Raw genomic sequence first — 20,981 nt, 5'->3', positions numbered from 1 at the left:
GTGAATGGGCCGCGCTCCTGCGAAGGGGGCCTGGTGTCCCTCCTAAAAGCGCCAGGCGGAGAAAGGGGAGCCTGCTCCACTGTTGGTGGGAACACAAGCTGGTGCAGCCACTCTGGGGAACAGCATGGAAGTTCCTCCAAAAATTGAAAATAGAGCTACCCTACGACCCAGCAACAGCACTACTGGGTATTTACCCTAAAGATACAAACATAGTGATCCGAAGGGGCACGTGCACCCGAATGTTAACAGCAGCAATGTCCACAATAGCCAAACTATGGAAAGAACCTAGATGTCCATCAACAGATGAATGGAGAAAGAAGATGTGGTGTATGTCTACAACGGAATACTATGCAGCCACCAAAAGAAACAAAATCTTGCCGTTTGCAGTGATGTGGATGGAACTAGAGGGTTTTATGCTGAGCGAAATAAGTCCATCAGAGAAAGACAATTATCATATGATCTCCCTGATATGAGGAAGTGGAGAGGCAGAGTTGGGGATTTGAGGGGTCAGGAAGGAAAAAATGAAATAAGATGGGATCAGGAGGGAGACAAACCATAGGAGACTCTTTTTTTTTTTTAAGATTATTTTTATATTTATTTATTTGACAGAGAGATCACAAGCAGGCAGAGAGAGAGGGGAACGGAAGCAGGCTTCCTGCTGAGCAGAGAGCCCGATGTGGGGCTCGATCCCAGGAGCCTGAGACCATGACCTGAGCTGAAGGCAGAGGCTTTAACCCACTGAACCACCCAGGCGCCCCCCATAAGACACTCTTAATGCCACAAAACAAATGGTTGGGGGGGAGGGGGAGTGTGGAGAGGAGTATGGTGGGTGATGGACACTGGGGAGGGCGTGTGCTCTAGTGAGCGCTGTGAAGTGTGTAAACCTGATGATTCACAGACCTGTACCCCTGGGGCTAATGATACAGTCTATGTTTATTTATTTATTTATTTTTAAAGATTTATTTATTTATTTATGTGACAGAGAGAGATCACAAGTAGGCAGAGAGGCAGGCAGAGAGAGAGAGGAGGAAGCAGGCTCCCCGCTGAGCAGAGAGCCCGATGCGGGACTCGATCCCAGGACCCTGGGATCATGACCTGAGCCAAAGGCAGAGGCTTCACCCCTAGAGCCCCCCAGCGCCCCGGTCGTTGCACATTTTTATAACGAGCGAGCATTACTATGGAAATTCAGAAAAGTAAATGAAACACTGAAACCATCGGTGTTCCCGGACCCGTGTAGGTCAGAAGGGCGCTGCCCCGGTGTGAGCCCTGGGGCCTGTCCTGCCGTGCGTGGAACGAGACGCACTCCGATGCGTGACAGGGGCTGGGTGAGCGCGCGGTCTCCGGTTCAGGAGCTCTGGGGTTCGCTTTAGTTCTGTACGAGTTGAGAAGCTCACAATCTAGTCAGGGAATCAGACTGACTGACTCATTCATTAATTCACATGTGTGTGGAGCTGCTGTCTGTCCCTGGTGTCCCACAGGCCGGGGACCACAAACACGACAGTCCATTGCCACATGATGCTTGGCACCGGAGAAACGCAAAGCAAACCCACCATGAGGGGGAGAGCATGAACCGGTGTGGGGGCAGCAGAGGTGGAGGGAGAAGCAGGCTCGATCCCAGGATCCTGAGAGTATGACCCGAGCCAAAGGCAGATGCTTAACAGACTGAGCCCCCAGGTGCCCCCACAAGAGACTCATTAACTGTAGAAAACAAACGGAGGGCTGCTGGGGGGGGGTGGCGGGATGCGCTAACTGGGGGATGGGCATGAAGGGGGCACACGGCAGGATGAGGACTGGCTGTTGGAAGCAACTTACGAGTTACTGATGCTGTCTCGGAAGCCAAAAATAAAATATACAGTAATTGATTGCATTTAAATAAAAAATCCCAATCCCACGTGAGAAGTGCCTTGGTGGGTGTCTCTGCAAAGTGTTGAGGCCCGTGGCAGAGGAAGCAGCTGACCCTGTTTGGGGCTGTGGGACCAGGGAAGGCCTCACGGAGGAGGCTTATTTGAACAGGGCTTTGAGGGATGAGTAGGAGTTCTCTAGGCAGCTTGTAGAGAGAAACAGAACTCAATGCTGCGCTGGGCATTATTTTTGGAGATGCCTACATGTGCTGTGAGGGAAGATGGGGTGAGTGCACTGTTTGTGGAGTGGACCTCATGCCGGCCAGAGCACAGACAAGAAGGGCCAACGGTCTGCGTGCACAAGCTCGACTAACCCCATGCATCCTGGCTGCTTCCTCCCTGCCCCTAACTGAGAGTCACACGTGTTCAAGGACCCCTTGGCCCTTCCGTACTGTCTGGTCCAGGAACTGGAAACATCTGGATCCTGCTGGCCTGGAAAAACAGTGAGTGACCCCTGGATTTCTGTCCTCTGCGGCAAAAAGGTGACCCCTGGCTGGAAGTTCCCACGGTGACTGTCAGTGTTAACAAGAGTCCCTGAGAAGGTGGTGGTGGGGTGGCTGTGTGCCAAGCCCTGTTCTTTTCCCCCTCATCTCACGACCTCCCCACTCGGGTCCCCCTGTCCTCTGGCGTCCCCCCTTGGCCTCCCTGCCCCCCGTCCTCTGGTCTTCTCTGCCTGTCTGCTCCCGCGCTAGTTCTGCCGGCGCTGCCCTGTCTCCCTCTGGCTCCTGGCACCTTTCTCTTTCTCCTCTCCTGCCTGTCTCTGGGTCACCTCCTCAGCCTTCCCCAACTTGCCCCTGAGGGCATGTGCAGAGGGCAGGCGTGGCGGGCGCCCTGGACGTGTCTGGCTTCCACACAAGCAGCTCTCCTGCAGGGGCCTGGGTCTGCGGTGTGAGACACAGCGGCCTCGCACACCCCGGTGGGAGCCGGAGCGTCTGCAGACAGATTCGGTCGGCTCTCCGGCGGGAAATTGAAGACCCCGGCGCTGTGCAGCCGCTCCCGGCCCCTGCGTGGTCCGCCGGCCTTCACCCTCGCCTCCCGCGCATCTGCGGGACACGTCTCTAATAAGGGTTCTTCCCCAAATCTCTCTGATGAGTGGGACATGTGTGTCTTCTAGATAAGCCCACTCCCGACGGGACCAGCGGTTCTCACTGCGGTGCGAGCCAGCCCCTCCCCCCTCCTCGTCTGGGTCACGAGGACTCTGAGCTGGTGCAGTCCTTGTGGTGGACACTGGGGAGCCGCCTGGGGGGAGAACCTCATGACGAGGCGCACCTGGGCCTCTGGCCGGTCGGTCGGACGGATGCGGTGCTGGGCTCACTTCTTCCCTGAATCCCTGCTTTGTCCACACTCGTCCCATCAACATCTGCTTCCGAGGAGGGCCCGTCCCAGTCTAGCCAACGTGGCCGTCCCAGCCCCCGTGGCCAGGGATTGGCTTAGCTCTGAGTAGGTAACGTGGTTTTGGCCCGTGATACGGAGAGGACAGTTTTCCTCACCGCTAAAAAGAAATCCAAGACAAGGGGGTCTCTTTATTGTTTCTGGACTTCGAAGGGCGGTGGCGGCACCCCTGGAGAGGCCGCAGGGTCCTGTGGTCATGAGGGAGTGGCCGGCGTGCTGAGGACAGTGGGGCCGAGTCATGCCACCGAGTGAATGGCTCCCGGAACGGTCTGCCCCTCGAGTGCTTCGTGCGGGGTAATGAGTGTCCTTGTGTTTAAACCCTCTCAAGTGGGGTTTTCCTAGAGGCAGATGTGACAGAAGGTCCCAGACGGGCCCGCCGTGTTCCAGGGAAGTAGGAGTTCACAGGTGAGGGCTGCGGTGGGGAAATGAGCTGTGGAATCCCGTGGGTCCCCTGGTCCACTGGAGCACCAGCCTCGCTGTCCCGTGCTGTGACAAGTCATGGACGGGTCCCTCAGCCTCTCTGAGCTGAAGCGTCCTTGGCTCCAAGTGTCAGGAGCCAGCAGAAACTCAGCAGTGGTCTGTCCCTGCCCCCTCTCCCCGTGCGTTTTCCTTTCTGCTATTTTTAAAAAGGGACCAAGAGGGGCCAGGCACAGAGAGCTCTTTAAGGACACTTCAGCGCTGGGAAACGTTTCCTGCAGAGACTGAGTCCCTTACCCACCGTGGCTCCCAGTGCAAATCAGGGCTCTGGCGCCAGCAGCAGCTCTGAGGGGGAGGCGGAGACGCCCGTTCTCGGTTCTCCATGGTGACGAGGGCCGTGGACGGGTGGAAACAGCTTTGAGTCACTGGCTTCTGCCGCCCCCCACCATCGCTTCCCTGGGGCGGCTAACAAACGGCCACGTGGACGCGCGTCTCTCTTCCCTCTTCTGGGGCATCGCGCAGCAAAGCTGCTTCCAAATGGCCAAGGCCGGGGTGATGGCAGAGAAGCAAGGGCTCCACCGGTCCCCTGGCCAGGAGCGGCCGGGACCTGCTGGGCAGAGCGTGACCTTGGGGCTGGGCTCCGCGGACCCTGGGTCAGTCTGGCCGCACTGCCTCCCGGCTCTGTTAAGAGGTCAAGGATGGGAAGGTACAGGGTCCTGCAGTGGGAGTGGGCGCCAGAGACGCAGGCTCCCTACCCCGCAGGTGGGCACAGCTAATGTCTCGAATGCTCTAGGGCCTTTCCCTGAGCTGCTGTGTGTCCCTTGGGAACAAGGCACCTGCCCCCTCCCTCTCCTGAGTGGAGGCAGGACCGGGAATGCAGGCGCCAATGGAGTCCAGAGCCTGGGGCTCTTGATCCAGGCCGCGGAGGCTCTCCTCACCCACTGACGCGCCTCTCCTTCCCGGAAGACGGCGGAGAAGCAGGAGAGAAGGCAAGGAGCGTTCGCCGGGACCGTGCTGATGGCTCCCCACCCGCCGCCTCGTGCGGACAGCGCGTCTTTCCAGGGAGAGCCGGTCCAGCCCTGTGGAGGTGACCCCGGCTGCTTGCTTGTGTCTGGCAATCGATTCTGGACAATTCCTGCCTTGGTGCCGATAACACACAAATCAGTTTCCTGCAGCCCCAGACTTGGGGTCAGATCTCTCTGGATCTCTTGTGAACTCGTCCTTTCTACCCCCGAAGTCCATCAGCCAAGATCGCGGGTCTGACAGCACTCGGCCTTGGTGAGGACCTGCAGACGAGCCCCCTGATGGAGTCAGGGTAGGGGAGCAGCTCTGGGAAGGTCTCGGGGCTGCCTTTGTTCTTCCCCTTCCCAGGCCTCCTGGCTGGTCCAGAAGCTTCTCTAATGGAAGTGGAGGCAAGAAGTGAGTACAAAGGCACCGGCCTTGCGAGCGCTCCGGGGCTCCCTCTCGCCTGCTTCATCGCTAGGTTTGCAGGAGGAAAAGGGCCTTGTGCCAAGAAAGGAGGATTGGCCCTCCCGGAGGCCCCCAAAGGCCACAGGGAACCCGCATAACATCTGCTCTGGAAACACTTTCGGAAGCGAGCAGAGGCGGCGAGCGCTCCTGGGCTGTAGGGACTCACTCCCCGTTAGAATAAGGGCAGCTGCTGGGCACATTCTGAGACGGACCGCCTCGTCCCATCCCCGTCCTGAAGCGGGACTTTCAAACGCCGCAGGAACAGGAACACAGCCAAGACGAGGGTGCTGGCCGTGAGGGCCCGAAGCTCAGGTGTTAAGTCTTGGGCAAGGCCACGGCCTCTCTGGGTCCCGGTGGCTCCTCACACGAGGGGGTCAACGAGAAGCACCATGTGGAGGGTCACGGGGTCCCGAGCGCGGGCTGGTTCTCAGCTGCAGAGTCCAGCTCTGGTGACAGGACGGCGGAGGGAGTGTCCCCCTGCTGCCCACACCCCCTCCTCCTTGTCCGGTGACAGGCAGCCTGGACATCCCCAGGAAACACGTTCTGTCTTCCACTGACCCTCCAGCATCTCGGGGGGCCGTGAGCAGATTCCCTGGGTGGGGGGCAGGGCTGGGTCTGGAAGGCCCCTCGCACTCTCCGGGTCCCGTTACCCCCCACCCCACCGCTTGCTTGCTTTCCGTGCCTGAGCCCTCCCGACGGTTCCAGCGGCCGCCGCTCTGGTCAGACGCTCTGCCGTGGCCTCAGGAAGTCCCAGGCCCAGCTGTGGTTCTGTCCGAAGGCGGTTCCTTTGCCCCCAGTAAACACCAGGCCCGCAGGGGCTGGGGTTCTCCTGTCCGTACAGGACCCTCCACTCTCCAGCCCCAACACTTGTGACACAGACTGTCCTTAAGTGTCCTTGTGTCCGGGACAGGGAGTGCTTGTGCTCTTCCTGAGCGTGGGCTGGAGTTCTGCTCCTTACAAAGTCCCTGTTGGGGCGAGTCCGTGCTAGTGAGTGGGCCTAGCGGGCTGCCTTGCATCTGGGGTCTGGGGGCCTCCGGGGCCCTCTTTCCAAGGTTGGCTCTGGGACATCCGTGACAGTCTGGAGGAGGAATGGCTCTCTGTTTTGCTTCCCTGTATCTTATGGCAGAAATACAGACAGGAGAGCGATAAATGCAGGGATTTGGCAAGATCTTTGACCCCACCCTCCGCCTGTCTCTTTGTACACGCACATGTGTCCGTACGTGTGTGCTGGAGTTTGGGTGTGACCTTACCTGCGTCTGTGTTGATCTCCAGGGCCTTTGGGGATGGCGATGGGCTTCCCCGTTCTGTTCACGTTCTTCCTCTGGGGTTAATGCACACGGGGAGGGGGTTTGGATGGTGGTCAGGGTGAGGCAAAGCTACCTCTGTCTTCATGGCTGCACCTGCGTGAGAAGGTCACCGCAGCCACCGTGCATGCGTTCAACGCTTACAGGGCCCAGCATGCTTCCCCAGAGGCCCTTTCTTGAAAGGTCCCTTGTGGCTACCGGGACCCTGCAGGGGGAGGCCAGCTGCGCCCAGTGGCACGTGCGTGGCCTTTGGGTCAACACTGTGAAAGGAGGCTCCGCTTTGGACCGTCTTGTCCAGTTGGAGCAGAGACTGTGGACGGGTGGTGTCCTGGTCCAGGTGAGCTGGGCTGGTGTGCGGTGGGCAGCGGTGGGACCTTTCAGGGTGGACAGCCCAGCGGCTCTGCCAGAACTGCTGGAGGGATGCTCAGGGAGTAGCTCCTGGCCTTGGGGCAGAGACGGCAGTGGACGCAGCGTTCTCAGGGCACACGGTGGAAGCTGAGTGAGTCCTCAGGCCCTTGTGGGGGGCGAGCCAGCCGTGCGGTGGCCATCGGGGGCCCCCTCCTCTGCGAGGGAAAAGAAGGGGTCGCGTGGCAGGTGCAGCCCGGAGCCCCTCCCACGGGGCAGCTGAGGGGCCCGGAGCCCTGCTGGGAATCTCCCCGAGCCCCCGCCGCTCTTCTGCCCGGGCGAGGGGCTGGCGAGGGGCTCCGGAAGCCGCGGCGGCTGCCCCCACCCCCTCCCCGCCGCCGGACCTCCACGCGCCCTCCCTCCGCTCCGCTCTCCTGCCCGAGCCCCGTGCCTGCCAGCCGACCCGTCGCGTCGGACGCGGAGACCCTCTGGCTTTGCCTCGGCTCCGCCGCCCCGCGCAGGGCGAGTCGGTGCTGCATTTCGGGCGACTCCCGCCTGGCCGCGCCGCTTCGCTCAGCCCCTGCGACGCCGCTTCTCCCGCCGCCGCCGGCCGGACCCGGGTCTCCGGGCTCGCGCGGCGCGGGCTGCGGACCACCCGCGAGGAGGGACAGCGTCCGCAGCAGCCCCGGGGCTCCCACCGCACCGCGGGCGAGGGCCGGGGAGGGAGGCGAGCCGGGGGTCTGCCCTTTCCCATTATTCGCGACCAAGTGCGGGGCGCGGGGGGGCGCGCGGGGGGCGGGGTTCTCCGGCCTCGTCCCGCCGCACCCGGGGTGGCCGCGGGGCTGATCGGGGCTAGGGTGGCCCTTGGAAGTGTTCCCCAGGCTGGATCCTGGCACCAGCCGAGCCCCGGGCCCCGCGGAAGGAGGCGGAAAGTGAGCGCGGGCGGCTGGGTCTGGGGTCTCGGCGCCGCCCCGGGCTCCGGAGAGCGCGGCCGTGCGCGCCCGCCACCAGCAGAGGGCGCCACAGTCCTCGCGAACCCGCCGGGGCGGCCCGGCCCAGGTGGGGCGGCGCGGCCGGGCCCCGGGGGCGGCGCGCGGCCCGGCGAGGCTCCGGAGCGGGGCCGAGAGACCCCCGGCCCCGCGGCAGGCTGGCGCCCACGGCGCGGGCGGGCTGGTTCCGGGGGCTCCGGCCCTCCCTGACCACTGCGGGCTGGTCAGCAGGGGTTGCCCCGCTCGCTGCCTCCCTCTGTGCACCTGCGGGGGTCCGAGCTCAGGGGCGCGCTCTGGGTCTGTGAAACTGCTGGGGGCGATTTTTCTCTCTGAGCTTTTGGCGGGGGTGGGGGGGGCCCACTGCAAACCAGGCGCCGCTCCAGGCCCTGGGGATTCCGCGCGGAACCGAACAGACGCAAACCCCGCCCCTCCCCCGCCCTTGAGGCTGCATCTCCGCTGGGTGAACAGAGCGGCGTGGGGCTGGCCGTGGGCCACCTGGCGAACCCAGGCCGGGCTGGCGACCTGCTCTCTCTGCGCACTCAGTGCCGGATGTGCGGGCCTTTGCCCCTTACGACACTCCAGGGAGGAGGCCCGGCCGCTGAGCCCCGACTGGGCTGGGACCTACGTGGGTCTTCCCTCAGCTTCCAGAAGCCCACAAGGTCCTCACCCTGGCCCAGTTCCCGTGGCAGCATTTCCTGGTTTGCAAATTAAGGGCACCCCTACTAGCTCCTGCTGGGCCTGGCAGAACCTCGCGGTGAGGAAGGGTTGCGTACCCAGTTCCCACGCTTTCACGCGCGCTATCAGCACCTTGCATTTGACCCTTGACCTGTCATGACATCCGGACAGAACCGCAAGTTTTCACAGCAGCGCTGCGGAGGACGGGTCAGGAGAAGCCCTAAAAAGTGTATCTCGACTTTCCCAGACCAGTTGTGGAAGGAGGCGTGGATGGGCCCAGCTCTGTTGGCTCTGAGGGGCCCACGCACCTGCCTGTGGGTCGTCGGCAGGAACCAGAGGTGCCAGGCTTCCAGCCTAGGTGGTGCCTGGTGGCCCCACTCTGTCCTCAGGACGCACCCCACGCAGGGACAGCCTCACCAGCCTCTGCCAGATGGGCCCCTGCAGGGCTGCTCTGAAGCCTCCCCGGCTCTTCTGTCCGAGGGAGGGTCTCGGAAGCTGAGCAGGGGAGGAGGCCCAGCCTTGGTGGTGGCGGGAGTAGGGGGACCCATGAGCAGGCAGACCTTTTGGCTTCGGGCTGGGCGTCTTGCCTCCTCTGAGAACAAGCCTCAGCTGGGTTTGCTCCTCTGTAGAAGGGGAATGTGGGGCTGACCCCTCTGGCTGGCTGAAGTCACACACGCACACACAGAGCCCGCCCCCACCCCTGCAGGTGTGCACAGAGCCCACCCCCACCCCTGCAGGGGCGCCAGGGTGTGGGCTGTGAGGCTGTGTGTCCCCATTATTGTCAGACCCAGGCAGGTTCCAGTTCTCCTTCACCCAAGCATCTCCATCCCTCCATGTACACGCTGGAGGGGCCTCAGCTCCCACAGGAGGCGGGGGGTTGCTGGGGCCGCCGTGGCTCCCTCGCTCAGAGGGGAGAGGCCTCCCCCAGGCTCTGATCACTTGGGGACTCAGACAGAAGAAGCACTGACAGGGGACTTTGCTGACCAGTGGGGAAGGGGTGAGCCACATGTCTGGGGCCAGAGGGTGCCGAGCTCTCGCATCTCACGGCTTCAGTGTGCGGTCTGGGTGCGGGGTGTGGGGTGCGGTGCCGTGTGTATGCGTGCGTTACAATTTGTGCCGTAAGCTTCGGTCACCCAGGGGCTCGTGGTGCAAATTAAAACACACAGAGAAAAGACATGAGCACAGAGGACTCTAATGCAAGGCAGGAGGTGAAAAGTGTCTCCAGAAAGACAGGAGGAAAGTGTGAAGGGAATTCAGAAGAGGGAGATGGTGTCGCGCTGGGGGAAAGAGCGAGGAGGCAGGTCCAAGAAGGCTCCGAGCGCTCGCCTTAAAGGCCGGTACGACTGTGTGCGGGGGTCAGGGAACGGCGGTCCTGGCAGCACAAGTGGGAAACGTGGGAGTCTGGGGTCAGTGGGATTCAGGTTCAAATTCACACTCACTGGTGACCCAAATGAGTCACTTAAATCTTTCTAAAATTTAGTTTACGGGTGAGAGGGTAAAGCATAGAGAGTAGATTCTGGTCTGCCTTTCAGGGCTGCCGGGGGTGGACACGGGGTATTTTATGAGAAGGTGCTGGGCCAACACTGGAATTCTTTTATTAGTAAAGCATTAATGGGGCGCCTGGGTGGTTCAGCTGGTTGGGCATCTGATCTTGGTTTTGGCTCGGGCTGTGATCTGAGCCCTGAGGTCGCGCCTCACACTGGGCTCTGTGCTCAGTGGGGAGTCTGCTTGGGATTCTCTCCCTCTCTCTTCCCCTCCCTGTGCTTTCTCTCTCTCTTTCTGAAATAAATGAATAAATCTTTTAAAAAAATCATTAATTGAGGGGTGCCTGGGTGGCTCAGTGGGTTAAGCCTCGGCCTTCAGCTCAGGTCTCATGATCTCAGGGTCCTGGGATCAAGCCCCACATCGGGCTGTTTGCTCAGCAGGGAGCCTGCTCCCCCCCCCCCCCCGCCGCCTGCCTCTCTGCCTACTTGTGATCTCTTTGTTAAATAAATAAAATCTTAAAAAAAATTGTTAATTGACCTAGTGACAAAGCTTCATAGTAATGACTGAGCCTGAATGGGCTAATGAGCTGTTCGGTTCAGAGCTGTCCCTGACCCAGCCATCCAGGGTCTGAGGGAGGGCGTGGCTGACTTGATGAGATTGTCTGTCCCTGGAAGGTTGAGGATATCCTTTAAATACACAGGCTTTTCTAAAAACCCACTACTATCTATCACTATATCTGAACTCTGTCCATCCCCCCGCCTGCCCGCCTGCCCCATGGCGGTCATCCGGACATCCACGCTTCACCCATCTAGCCGTCCAGGAAACCTTTAATGACTACATCCATGGCCAGGCACCTTGCTTAGTTCTGGGGATACAGAAAACACATTAGAGCCTTCTCTGTGCTCCTAGAGTCCACAGTCTGCTGGGAAAGACAGCCGTGTAAGCAACAAGTTGTTATTTTTCTGAAACCTATTTTCGGTCAGTTCTACTAATTAATTTTTTTTAATTGGAGTAACAATTTCCACAGACCACAGACTCTGGGACTCTAAGGTTAGTGATCACAGGTCTGGTCTCTTCTATTTCATTCATTTTACTGATGAGGACACTGTGGCCATTATTTGTTGTGGCAAGTACTACAACTTCCTTTTCTTAGCCTCCACGTGACCTCTCCTGTTTCTTTTTTTTTTTTAAAGATTTTATTTATTTATTTGACAGAGAGAGATCACAGTAGACATAGAGGCAGGCAGAGAGAGAGAGAGGGAAGCAGGCTCCCTGCTGAGCAGAGAGCCTGACGCGGGACTCGATCCCAGGACCCTGAGATCATGACTCGAGCCGAAGGCAGCGGTCCAACCCACTGAGCCACCCAGGCGCCCCTCTCCTGGGTTTTGATCTCAGTTTAGCTCAGTTAATCTGTATTAAGCATCTATTATGGGCAAGAGCTGCCGATCCAGTGCTGGAGAAGACCTCATGCCTGTCCTCAAGAAGGTCACAGTCGAGAGGGAGAAGGACACACAAGGAGGGAACAGCTGGGCTGCTTGGAAAAGACAGGGACACAGGTGAGAACAAGGTGCGAAGATGGGGATGGAGGCCTCTGGTCTGGATTCTAGGAGCTCAGGGAGCCCTCCTAGAAGGAGGCCCTGTGAGTCATCTCTTGAAGGGCAAAAACGATGTTTCAGATGAGGGCGTAGGGAAGGGCATGGCAGGCAGAAGGGAACAGAGCTTGCTGGAGGAGCTGGAAGAAGGTAGTGTTGCTGGGGGATGGAGAGGGAGGTGGGGAGGGGTGAAGTGGAGGGGACAGAGGGGACAAGTGGCAGCAGGCCTGGTGTGCAGCTGGAGGCCACCGCCCACCTTTTCCTCACTCCCGTTCCCCGTGCTCCCTGAGCTCGAAAGCCCCACTGCGTCTTTATACGGACCCACACCATCTATCCCTCTCTGCTCTATTGTGCCTTACAGATACTGCTTTTTTTTCTTTAATAAATGGAAAGTTTGTGGCAAGCCTGCATCGAGCAAGTCTATTGGTGCTGTTTTCCAACAGTATTTGCTCCCTCTGTGTCTCTGTGTCATGTTTTGGCCATTTTTGCAATATTTCAAGCTTTCTCCTTATTCTATTTGTTACGATGGCCTGTGATGAGTGACTGTGACTTGCCGAAAGCTCGGGTGATGGTCAGTGCTTTTTAGCAATAGGCTATTTTGGGGGAAGATTTTATTTTATTTTATTTTTTTTATTTATTTGTCAGAGAGAGAGGGGGAGAGAGAGCGAGCACAGGTAGACAGAATGGCAGGCAGAGGCAGAGGAAGAAGCAGGCTCCCTGCCAAGCAAGGAGCCCAATGTGGGACTCGATCCCAGGATGCTGGGATCATGACCTGAGCCGAAGGCAGCTGCTTAACCAACTGAGCCACCCAGGCGTCCCGGGGGGGAAGATTTTAAGTAACCTCTACGTCCAAGGTGGGGCTTGAACGTACAACCGTAAGATCGAGAGTTTCATGTTTTTCCGCCTGAGTCAGCCAGATGCCCAGCCATGGAGTATGTTCCATTTGAGGTAAATATCTTGGTTTTTCAGACATCATGAGTTTGCACACTTGAGAGACTACATATCATGTAGACATAACTTTTGCACTGGGGATCCAAAAATCCTCTTTGACTTGCTTTTTTGCAATGCTCGCTTATTGCAGTGCTCTGGGACAGAGCCCATGAGGTCTTTTGAGGGGGTCCTGGAGACCAAAGCGGCCTAAAGTGTTTGAAGAAAGAGCCCATCGCTCAAGGTGTGGTTCAAGACCCACCACCTCCACGAAGCCGCTGCTGATGCCATCCTGCCTTCGGGGAACCCTGCTGCCTGGACCACACGTGGGGATCTCCGCTGTGGTTACCACCCCGTGGGAGGGTAGCTCGCCTCCATCGTGAGCCCACAAGCCCCCGAAGGCTGACTACGTGAGTCGTATGGTACAGCTTAGTTTCATAAATACCAGTAAGACTGAATACTACTGGTAAGGATTTCAGGATGGATGGAAAGTGCTGGAGTCTTCGGGTTGGACAGACCTGAATTTGAGCCCGGCTCCACCACGAGCTCTAGTTAGTCACTGTAGGCAAGTTTTAAAACCTGCCTAATTAATGCCTCGCTGTCCTCATCTGTAAAGTGGTTGATGGCTCCACCTCTTGGGTTCTGAAGACATGGTTATGGCTGGGAGCTCGGGGAGGTGCCGGGGCTTCCCGACCAGGAGGGTTTGGACAGGCAGCGGTGGACAGCAGAGAAGAGCTGGCCAGGACGGAAGACCTGATGTGGTCGGTCCCCGGGGCTGAGCAGCCGCGGCGCCGTCTCGTGGGATGGCCCGCTCGTGCCGACCTGCGTCGAATCCTCCACACCCCGTGGCAGGGGCTCTCATTTCATCGAGCAGGACGACGACGATTAGGAGGGCGTCGCCCTGCCTGTGATCCCGTGGCCATGATGTGGCAGCGAGGACTCCAGCCCAGGCCCTCAGGCTCTGCTCTCGCCAGTCCAACAGGCGGCTGCGTGGACGGCTTCTTCGTCTCAGTGTCGAGCCCCAGCCCACTTCCCAATGAGTCTGCTGTCCATCTTTGGCTCTGAACATTTGCCCCCCCAGCTGTCCCCACCCCGACAGCAGGACACACTCTCACAGTCCCTGTTTGGATCCAAGAGGCACATCCAGCAGAGCCAGAGGCAGGAGGCCGGCCCAGAAAGGTCAGCTGAGGCAGGAGGCCGGTCACGGTGGTGCAGTGGGCCCAGACCTGGAGTCTGTCTCTGAAAATTGATTTTTTTCACAGCCCAGATGCTGTATCTGGGACTGAGAACCAATACTAACAGCATGTTCTGTTACTAACAACATAGTAATGGTAATTTATTAGGAAATCATTAAGCCTGTGTGTGATTTGGAGCCTTGAACCGAACAGGTGCTCTGTTTGGGCATGGGGGGAGGGGAAAGGGGGAGGGCAGGTGGGCTCTGGAGGGCCTGCACCGGTGGGGAAGACAGGGGAGGCCGCAAGCTCGGGTCTGACCCTGGCTTGATGACTGGAGGGGCAGTGGGGGGCGCAGGGGGAGGAACGCCTCGCTGGCAATGGTAACAGCAATCAGGGTCATTGTGTGTGATTGTGACTATTCAGGCTTCTGGGGCTGTGACGGAGTACAAGTAATATTTAGTTCTTAGTCATCGAGGCCAGTAGGGGCCTGGAGAGGGGAGTCCCGCATGATGGGGTCCTCTGGCCTATTTGTGGGAGCTCCGCCCACTTGCTCACTGTTCCAGGGAGCGGTTCTAGCGACCCGCTGTGTGTGTGAGCGCGTGTGCGGGTGTGTGCGTGTGTGCGGGTGCGTGTACAGGGGCTTGCGGGTCAGTGCGTGTGTACCTACGGACATGTGTGCCTCTGTGTGTGTGGGCGACTCTCCTACTCTTTCCTCTTCCCAGTCAGGGAAGCCGCTGGACAGAGGAGTCATTCCCCCTCCTGAAACCCCAGGTGTGCCTGGGGAATCCCACAATGACCCCTTCCTGGCTGATCCCTGAGTCCGCCGCGGTTAGAAGTGGGAATGCGTTCACCTGGTTCCATGTCTTCGGAACTCCCTTTGCACACAGCGGGCGCTTAATAAATACGCGGTGATGGCCCTGACCCCGGGGAAGCCAGCCAGCCGCTGTCCCCAGCTCTGACTCTCAGAGCCCCGCGGGGGGCAGGTGGAGGGTACTTCGGGCCTGACCCTCTGCTGACCCCAGGCCCCAGGAGCCGGCCCCTCCGCTGGGACTGCTTCGTGAGGCCGGTTCTTCGTGCACGGCCGCTCTCGGTGCTCCCGCCGCATCGCCGGCCGCGCGTCGTGGCGGAAGGCCTGGGAGAGGGAACCGAGCGGCGCGTCACGCCCGCCGGGTTCGAACCCCAGCACCCCCCGTTCCCAGCGGGGCGCGTCTGCCAGGCGACCTCTCCGTGCTCGCGTGACTCTCCCTTCGGCTCTCGCGCGTGGAAGGAGGATGACATCACTCGCGCGGAGTGGACGCGACGGCTGGGAACGACAAAGGGGCGCCCGGCACACTCACTGCGGCGTCCCGAAGGCGAGCGCCCGCCCCTGCGGCCGGGACGCGACCCCGGAGTAGCCGCTCCGCGCGTCTGCGCCCCGGGTGCGCGCTGGGAGCGCGAGGCCCAGCCCCGGGCGCTCGGGGTCCACCTGCCGCGCCCGCCGCGCCCCCCGCGCGCCTTCCTGCCGGCCGCCCCCGCTCAGGGCGCGCGGCTCCCCCCGTCGCGAGGCCCCGCGCCGCCTCCCAGCGCCCCGCGGGCGCGCACGTCCCTGTGGCCGCGGCCCGCGGGCTCCGGCCGCACCTGTCGCAGGAAGAAGGGCCGGCCCGGGGCGGGGGCGGCGGCGGAAACTACAGCTCCCAGCCCTCGCTGCGCGGCCCGGGGAGGGGACCGCGGGCGGCAGGCCCCGCCTCCGGGGAGGGGCCCGCGCGGGGGCGGAGCCAGGAGGCGGGCGGGGGGACGCGAGCCCAGCCAATGAGCGCCGCGGCCACTAAGTGGGCTTGGCTTGCCGAGCAGCGCCGGCCGCAGGAGGGGAGCAAAGCTGTTGAGCCCGCGAGGAGTGAGGCTGAGCCTGGCCCTGCGCGCTCCCCGAGGGCCACCTCCGGAGCCGGAGTTCCTTCTCCGCTGCTTCCCGCTCCAGGCCCCTCCTGCCCAGTGCAATGCATCCTTGAGTGGCGGCGTCTGGACCCCAGGCAGCCCCAGAGGACCGAAGCCAAAGAAAGAAGACTGGGGCCAAGACAGCCGGTGGGGGCTTTCTCTGAGGCCGTCTTCGGAGCGAGGGTGGCTTTGGGGTGGGGGCTTGTGCTGCAGGGAATCCAGCCAGGCCCCAAGATGGACACTTCTGGGCACTTCCATGACTCGGGGGTGGGGGACCTGGATGAAGACCCCAAGTGTCCCTGTCCATCGTCCGGGGACGAGCAGCAGCCGCCGCAGCCGGCAGCAGCCCCCCAGCAGCCCCCGGGACCCCTGGCGCCGCCTCAGCCCGCTCAGCTCCAGCAGCCGCCGCCGCCACCACCACATCCCTTGTCTCTGCTCGCCCAACTCCAGAGCCAGCCCGTCCAGCCCGGCCTGCTGCACTCCTCTCCCACGACGCTCAGGGGCCCCCCTTCGGCCAACTCCACCGCCGTCCTCCACCCTTCCTCCAGGCAGGGCAGCCAGCTCAATCTCAATGACCACTTGCTTGGCCACTCTCCAAGCTCCACAGCCACAAGTGGGCCTGCTGGAGGCGGCCGGCACCGGCAGGCCAGCCCCCTGGTGCACCGGCGGGACAGCAACCCCTTCACGGAGATCGCCATGAGCTCCTGCAAGTACAGTGGTGGGGTCATGAAGCCCCTCAGCCGGCTCAGCGCCTCCCGGAGGAACCTCATCGAGGCCGAGCCTGAAGGCCAGCCCCTCCAGCTCTTCAGCCCCAGCAACCCCCCCGAGATCGTCATCTCGTCCCGGGAGGACAACCGTGCCCACCAGACCCTGCTCCACCACCCCAACGCCACCCACAACCACCAGCACAGCGGCACCACCCCCAGCAGCGCCACCTTCCCCAAAGCCAACAAGCGGAAAACCCAGAACATTGGCTATAAGCTGGGACACAGGAGGGCCCTGTTTGAAAAGAGGAAGCGGCTCAGTGACTATGCTCTGATTTTTGGGATGTTTGGAATTGTTGTTATGGTGATAGAGACCGAGCTCTCTTGGGGTTTGTACTCAAAGGTAGGGGCTGCGATTTCTCTTTATACCTTGAACAAAAGGGATATGTAGGTAGCAACTGAGAGAGGCGAGAGAGAGAGATTGATGGAGGGCGAGGCGGTGTGGGAGAGGCGTTTGCTCAATTATATGGAGCACTCGAACTTCCCATGGTTTTCCTTCTGAATCCCGGGAGAATTCATTCCTCGCTTTCCTGGGGGGGCTCCCCGCACACTGTCTGCTGCAGACTGTGTTAGGGAGGAGGAAGGATTCGCTTCCGAGACGTCGTTTTCCTCCCGGTTCCCTCGTACCGAGCAGAGCCCAGCGGCTTAACGCACCAATTAATTACCCTCTGCCTTGATGTGCCTGCCAGTTCCTGCGACTTCCCTCCTCTGCTCCCCGCCCTGCTCCATTTTCCCGAGGATAGAAGAGAAATAAATGTCTGGGTGGGGGGCGGGGACTCCATCCTCTCCCTTCTCGCTCTGGCTTCTCCCTCTCTTCCCAAGTTTCTCTTTTCCCCCTTGTCCCTGACAGACTTTGGGCTAGATGGCAGAGCACCGGGGACCCAGGTCCCTTGGGGGCAGCGGTGAAAAGGGGCAGGAGGACCCCCCCCCAGTCCTTTCCCTCAGGAAAGAGCCCTCAGCAGAGGCTGTTGCCTGTAAACAGCCGGCAAACCGGCTACAGGTGTCCCCAGCAGAGCAGGTGGGCGCCGCCTTGGCCTTGGCCCCGGGGAGCGCCTCTCCTTCAGATGGGCTGACAGGGCTTCCCCGCGCCCCGGGATCAGTGAGGCGGAGTGTGTGCACACCCGGCTGAGGCGCGCGGCTCAGAAATCACGGCCTCCAGGGGCGTGGGGGAGGGAGGCAGGTGGGTTTCCGCCAGGGCTCTGCCTGCTGGGGGCCGTGGTGTGCCGGCAGGCCGGAGGGCTTGGGGCGCCGGGCACTCGGCGGGCAAGTGGATTTCTTCCCGCTGTCCCCCTCACCCCCAATGTGTCGTGGGGGAGGGCGTGTGTGCGTGCTTGCTTGTCCCTTGGATTTCTCTTATTGGTCATTTGGGCAGGGGGAGGCCGGGAGGGGTTCAGCTGTCGGAGGTTTCAAACAGAGCTCGGTTCAGGCACAGCTGCTGCGGGATTGCCACATTCCTTGTCGAAGCCCGGCCGCAGAGCCTGGGAGGTGCCGATCGGATTTCCCTCCTTCCCAGCCTCTCTCTCCCGCAGGCACGGGCAGACCTGTCAGGCCACCTGAGTAGCCAGCACCAAGACGTCCTCGCACGTGGAGGGTCCCCCAGGGGCACGCTGCAGGGGAGGGGGCTGCCCCAGTGGAGGGCGGCCCCTGGAAGCTGCCTGCATCCGAATAGTGCAAGGGTCGGAGCCCCTCGGAGAGCAGGAGTGAGTGGGGTTTCCCCGGGAATAGCAGCTCACTTAGTCATCCCGGAGCGAGCCTCTGAGCTGCTGCCTCTCCTGCGGGTGCTTGGGAGGGGGCGGGGAGGGGCTGCCGTCCTCGGCACAGCCCTGCCTACCCCCAGGCCCCCATGGGGGCCGGGAGCCCTCCCTGAGGGAGACTGACGAAGGCCAAGGGCAAGGGGGTGAGAGCAGGGGGCAAAACCAGCCTCCCAGGCCCCCCCCCCCCCCCCCCCCCCCCCCCGCTCAGAGCTCTTAAGGGAATGGCTCTCGGCGTGGGGCACGTTGGTCTTCATGCCATGGGGGGGCGGGCTTGCTGCCGGCAGGGGAGGGTCTGGAGCGGGCGCCTTCCTGAACGAGTGCCCGGGGAAAGGGCCTTACCCAGAGCCGGGGAAACCAGACCCTGGTGTGAAGGAGAGGGAGGCGGGCCCATGGGGCTGGGCCTCACCGGTTCTAAGCTGCCGACCACCACGGCCGTGTGCGGGGCTGGGACCGCCTGTCCTGAGACAGTGTGGGCTGTGGCCAGCAGGGCTCACGGGAACCTACTGCCTTGCTCCCCAGCCTTCCCATCTGCCCCTCTGTACACTGAGTCAATCTGGGACACGCGTTTTCAGGGTGCCTCCCGGGTCAGGCCGCGCGGACGCAGGACGCGTAAGGCGGCGAACCCCCGGCGCTCCCAGTCACGAACAGGGTCTTTGTAAAGAGCCCGGGTGACGTCTGGGTCCCAGCCCGCTGCTCCCAGGGCTGTGATCCTGGACGAGCCGCAGGGTAACTTCTGCGAGCCCGTCTCCCCAGCTGTCAACGGGGACGGCTCCCACTCGGGCCTGTTGTCATTGTTATTAATAGTGGCGATGAGGGGGGTGTCTTTGGGCCCAGCTCTGGCGGAGTCTCCGCAGGCTGGAGCGCTCCCTTGGCCGTGGCCTGAGAAGTTGTGTCCTGTCAGGGAGAAGGTGTGAGAAGGGGCCAGGTCTTCTGTCTGCAAACGGCTCTAATCATGGCTCTGTTGTAGGGGATGGTGCGTGTGTCCCCCGCCTCCCCGGCCTGTCACAGGCTCCGCGTGGCCACAGGGCTCGGGTCAGGACAGAGGGCCGCGCGGCTGTGGCGGGCCCAGGGCTGGGCTGGGCAGCTGTGTCTCGAGCCGGAGAGCTCCGGGCGTCTGTCGGCTTTGCTGACCAGTGTGGCCGTCACAGTGAGGGTGGCGCGTCCCACTCAGAGGCCCTTGGGAGAGGGACACGCGTCTTCACCGAGCGATGGGAGGCCGCTGGCCTGCGCGGGAGCTGCTGCTTGCCGGGGCTCTCTGTTTCCTTCCTCGGGGCTGCGTCCCCGGCGGGTATCGGCTGCCGGGAGGAATTTGCCACGTGGCCCGGCGCCCTTGAGAAGGAGCAGGGCCTGCCTGGAGCGTGTTCCGAGGTCGTGGGCAAGGGGGCCCCGTGCGAGGTGAACTGTCCTTGGTCCCCTTCCCGCAAGCCCCAGCTGACGGCGGGGAGCGGGCCAGGCCCAGAGATCCTGCTGGGAACTCTGAGTGATTTGGGCTCTGCTGCGTCTGTGCCAGTCGGAGTTCAGGCGCCGTGTCTTCGGGGCGTCCTGTGACCTTCCCGAGCTGGCGGGAGGCCTCGAACTCCCTGCTGTGCTCTGTCAGCTGGTTGGAGGGAGAGCTGGGGCCAGGCCCTCTCCTCCCCGGGCTGTGCACCCGCTGCCCCAGCCTGCTTCCTGCTGTGGCTCGGCTGTGCCTCTGTCCAGCTGGCAAGTCCCGGGGGGCCTGGTTCTCAGGGACCTCTGGGCTCAGGCAGCGGGGCCACCTCAGGGGAGGCCAGGAAATGCTGGTGCAGCGAGGCAGCTCGCCGTGTCCCCTGTTTGTGTCCAACCCCCAACCAGCCCCGGGCTTGCCATCCAACTGGGTCTCACCTCCTGGGCCGAGCGGTCTTCTGCCTGGTCCTGCTGCTGGGCTTGCCCAGGCTGAGGGGCGGGGCGTGGGGCAGTGGGACCGTGCTCCCAGACTGCCCTGTCCCCCCGCCCTCGTGCCTGGCTCCCTGTCCTTCTTCACAACACCTCCCCACCCCCCCGGGAAAGGGCAGGTCCCTCTGCATGCCCAGGGGAGCTAGGTCTCCTGCACATTTACTGTTCAAAGAAAATGGGGTGCCTTAGGGCCAACATGTTGTGTGTCTTTGCTGACCTCGCAGAGGTCAGGGAGTCCACACTCAGCCTCTAGCCAGAATGACTGAGTAGGTTTGCAGGTCCCAGGTCTCTGAGCCCCCGCCTTCCCCAGCCATGTGTTCGATTCCCCAAAGACCTTGCGTGCTGAAGGGCAGAGCAGTGGGCCGGCTTGGCTGGGAGCACAGCCTGCACCTGCCAGGCCCAGGAGCCCCTTGGGATAGGCGGGTGGCTGTCAGGGACCCCTGGCCCTTGGGAGGAGATGCCTCTGTGGTCTCGGGAATGTTGGCATCTGAAGGGGACAGACCCCTCCCCTTCCCGAGTGGCGCCTGCAGGACAGGGCTGCGGGAGGTGGGAGGGTCTGAGCCCAGACACAGGTTTTCCTCTGAGGTCGCGCTGACTGTCTGCCCGGGGTGGGCAGGAGCAGCTCTGAGAATATGGAAACGAGGTTCTGCCCCCGCCCAGGGTGGTGGCGACACTATTTACAGCCTTTGTGGCCGGCCCACTAATGAGTCAAACGTTTGTGACCCCAGAGGGGACCAGGGCAGCGCGCACCTGTCCGTGGCGCGTCCTCGCGCCATCTGTAGCCGTCTGGGGAGGCTTTGGGGTGCTCGCCGACACCCCTCCCTCCCGGCGGCGTCCCCTGCGCCCGGGCCTGGTGCTGTCGCTGGGTGAGGGTCTGCGGCACGGGCTTGCTGGGAAGCTGGCGGCCACCTCGCATGTCCCTTCCTGAGCTTTTGGGGGGGGTCACAAGGCTGGGCCAGGGTCCAG

At 61.8% G+C, this 20,981-nt stretch overlaps 2 protein-coding genes across 2 annotated transcripts in view; both read left to right on the top strand.

The window, feature by feature from the left end:
- The first annotated feature begins 4,265 nt into the window (after positions 1-4,265).
- LOC122918798 (translation initiation factor IF-2-like) lies at positions 4,266-8,028 on the top strand. The gene is made up of 3 exons (XM_044267621.1): positions 4,266-4,363; positions 6,668-6,821; positions 7,351-8,028. Exons 1-3 carry the CDS (start codon positions 4,266-4,268, stop codon positions 8,026-8,028), a joined length of 930 nt encoding a protein of 309 aa, XP_044123556.1.
- Positions 8,029-15,767: 7,739 nt separating this feature from the next.
- KCNN3 (potassium calcium-activated channel subfamily N member 3) overlaps positions 15,768-20,981 on the top strand; it is a 117,905-nt gene continuing 112,691 nt past the window's right edge. Inside the window, exon 1 of the mRNA XM_044266466.1 lies at positions 15,768-16,690. Coding sequence (XP_044122401.1) covers positions 15,818-16,690 — 873 coding nt within the window. The 5' untranslated portion in view covers positions 15,768-15,817. The remainder of the gene's footprint in view (positions 16,691-20,981) is intronic.

This window comes from Neovison vison, chromosome 10 (assembly GCF_020171115.1).
Source record: "Neovison vison isolate M4711 chromosome 10, ASM_NN_V1, whole genome shotgun sequence".
Classification (NCBI taxonomy): domain Eukaryota; kingdom Metazoa; phylum Chordata; class Mammalia; order Carnivora; family Mustelidae; genus Neogale; species Neogale vison.
This window is presented reverse-complemented; position numbering and strand designations above follow the sequence as displayed.

Excerpts from the sequence above, each read along its gene's own strand:
- LOC122918798 (XM_044267621.1), top strand. The coding sequence starts at position 4,266 with ATGGCAGAGAAGCAAGGGCTCCACCGGTCCCCTGGCCAGGAGCGGCCG. Across the intron at positions 4,364-6,667 it reads CTGGGCTCCGCGGACCCTGG|GTCCCTTGTGGCTACCGGGA; the intron begins GTCAGTCTGGCC and ends CTTTCTTGAAAG. Across the intron at positions 6,822-7,350 it reads CGGGTGGTGTCCTGGTCCAG|GGCGAGTCGGTGCTGCATTT; the intron begins GTGAGCTGGGCT and ends CGCCCCGCGCAG.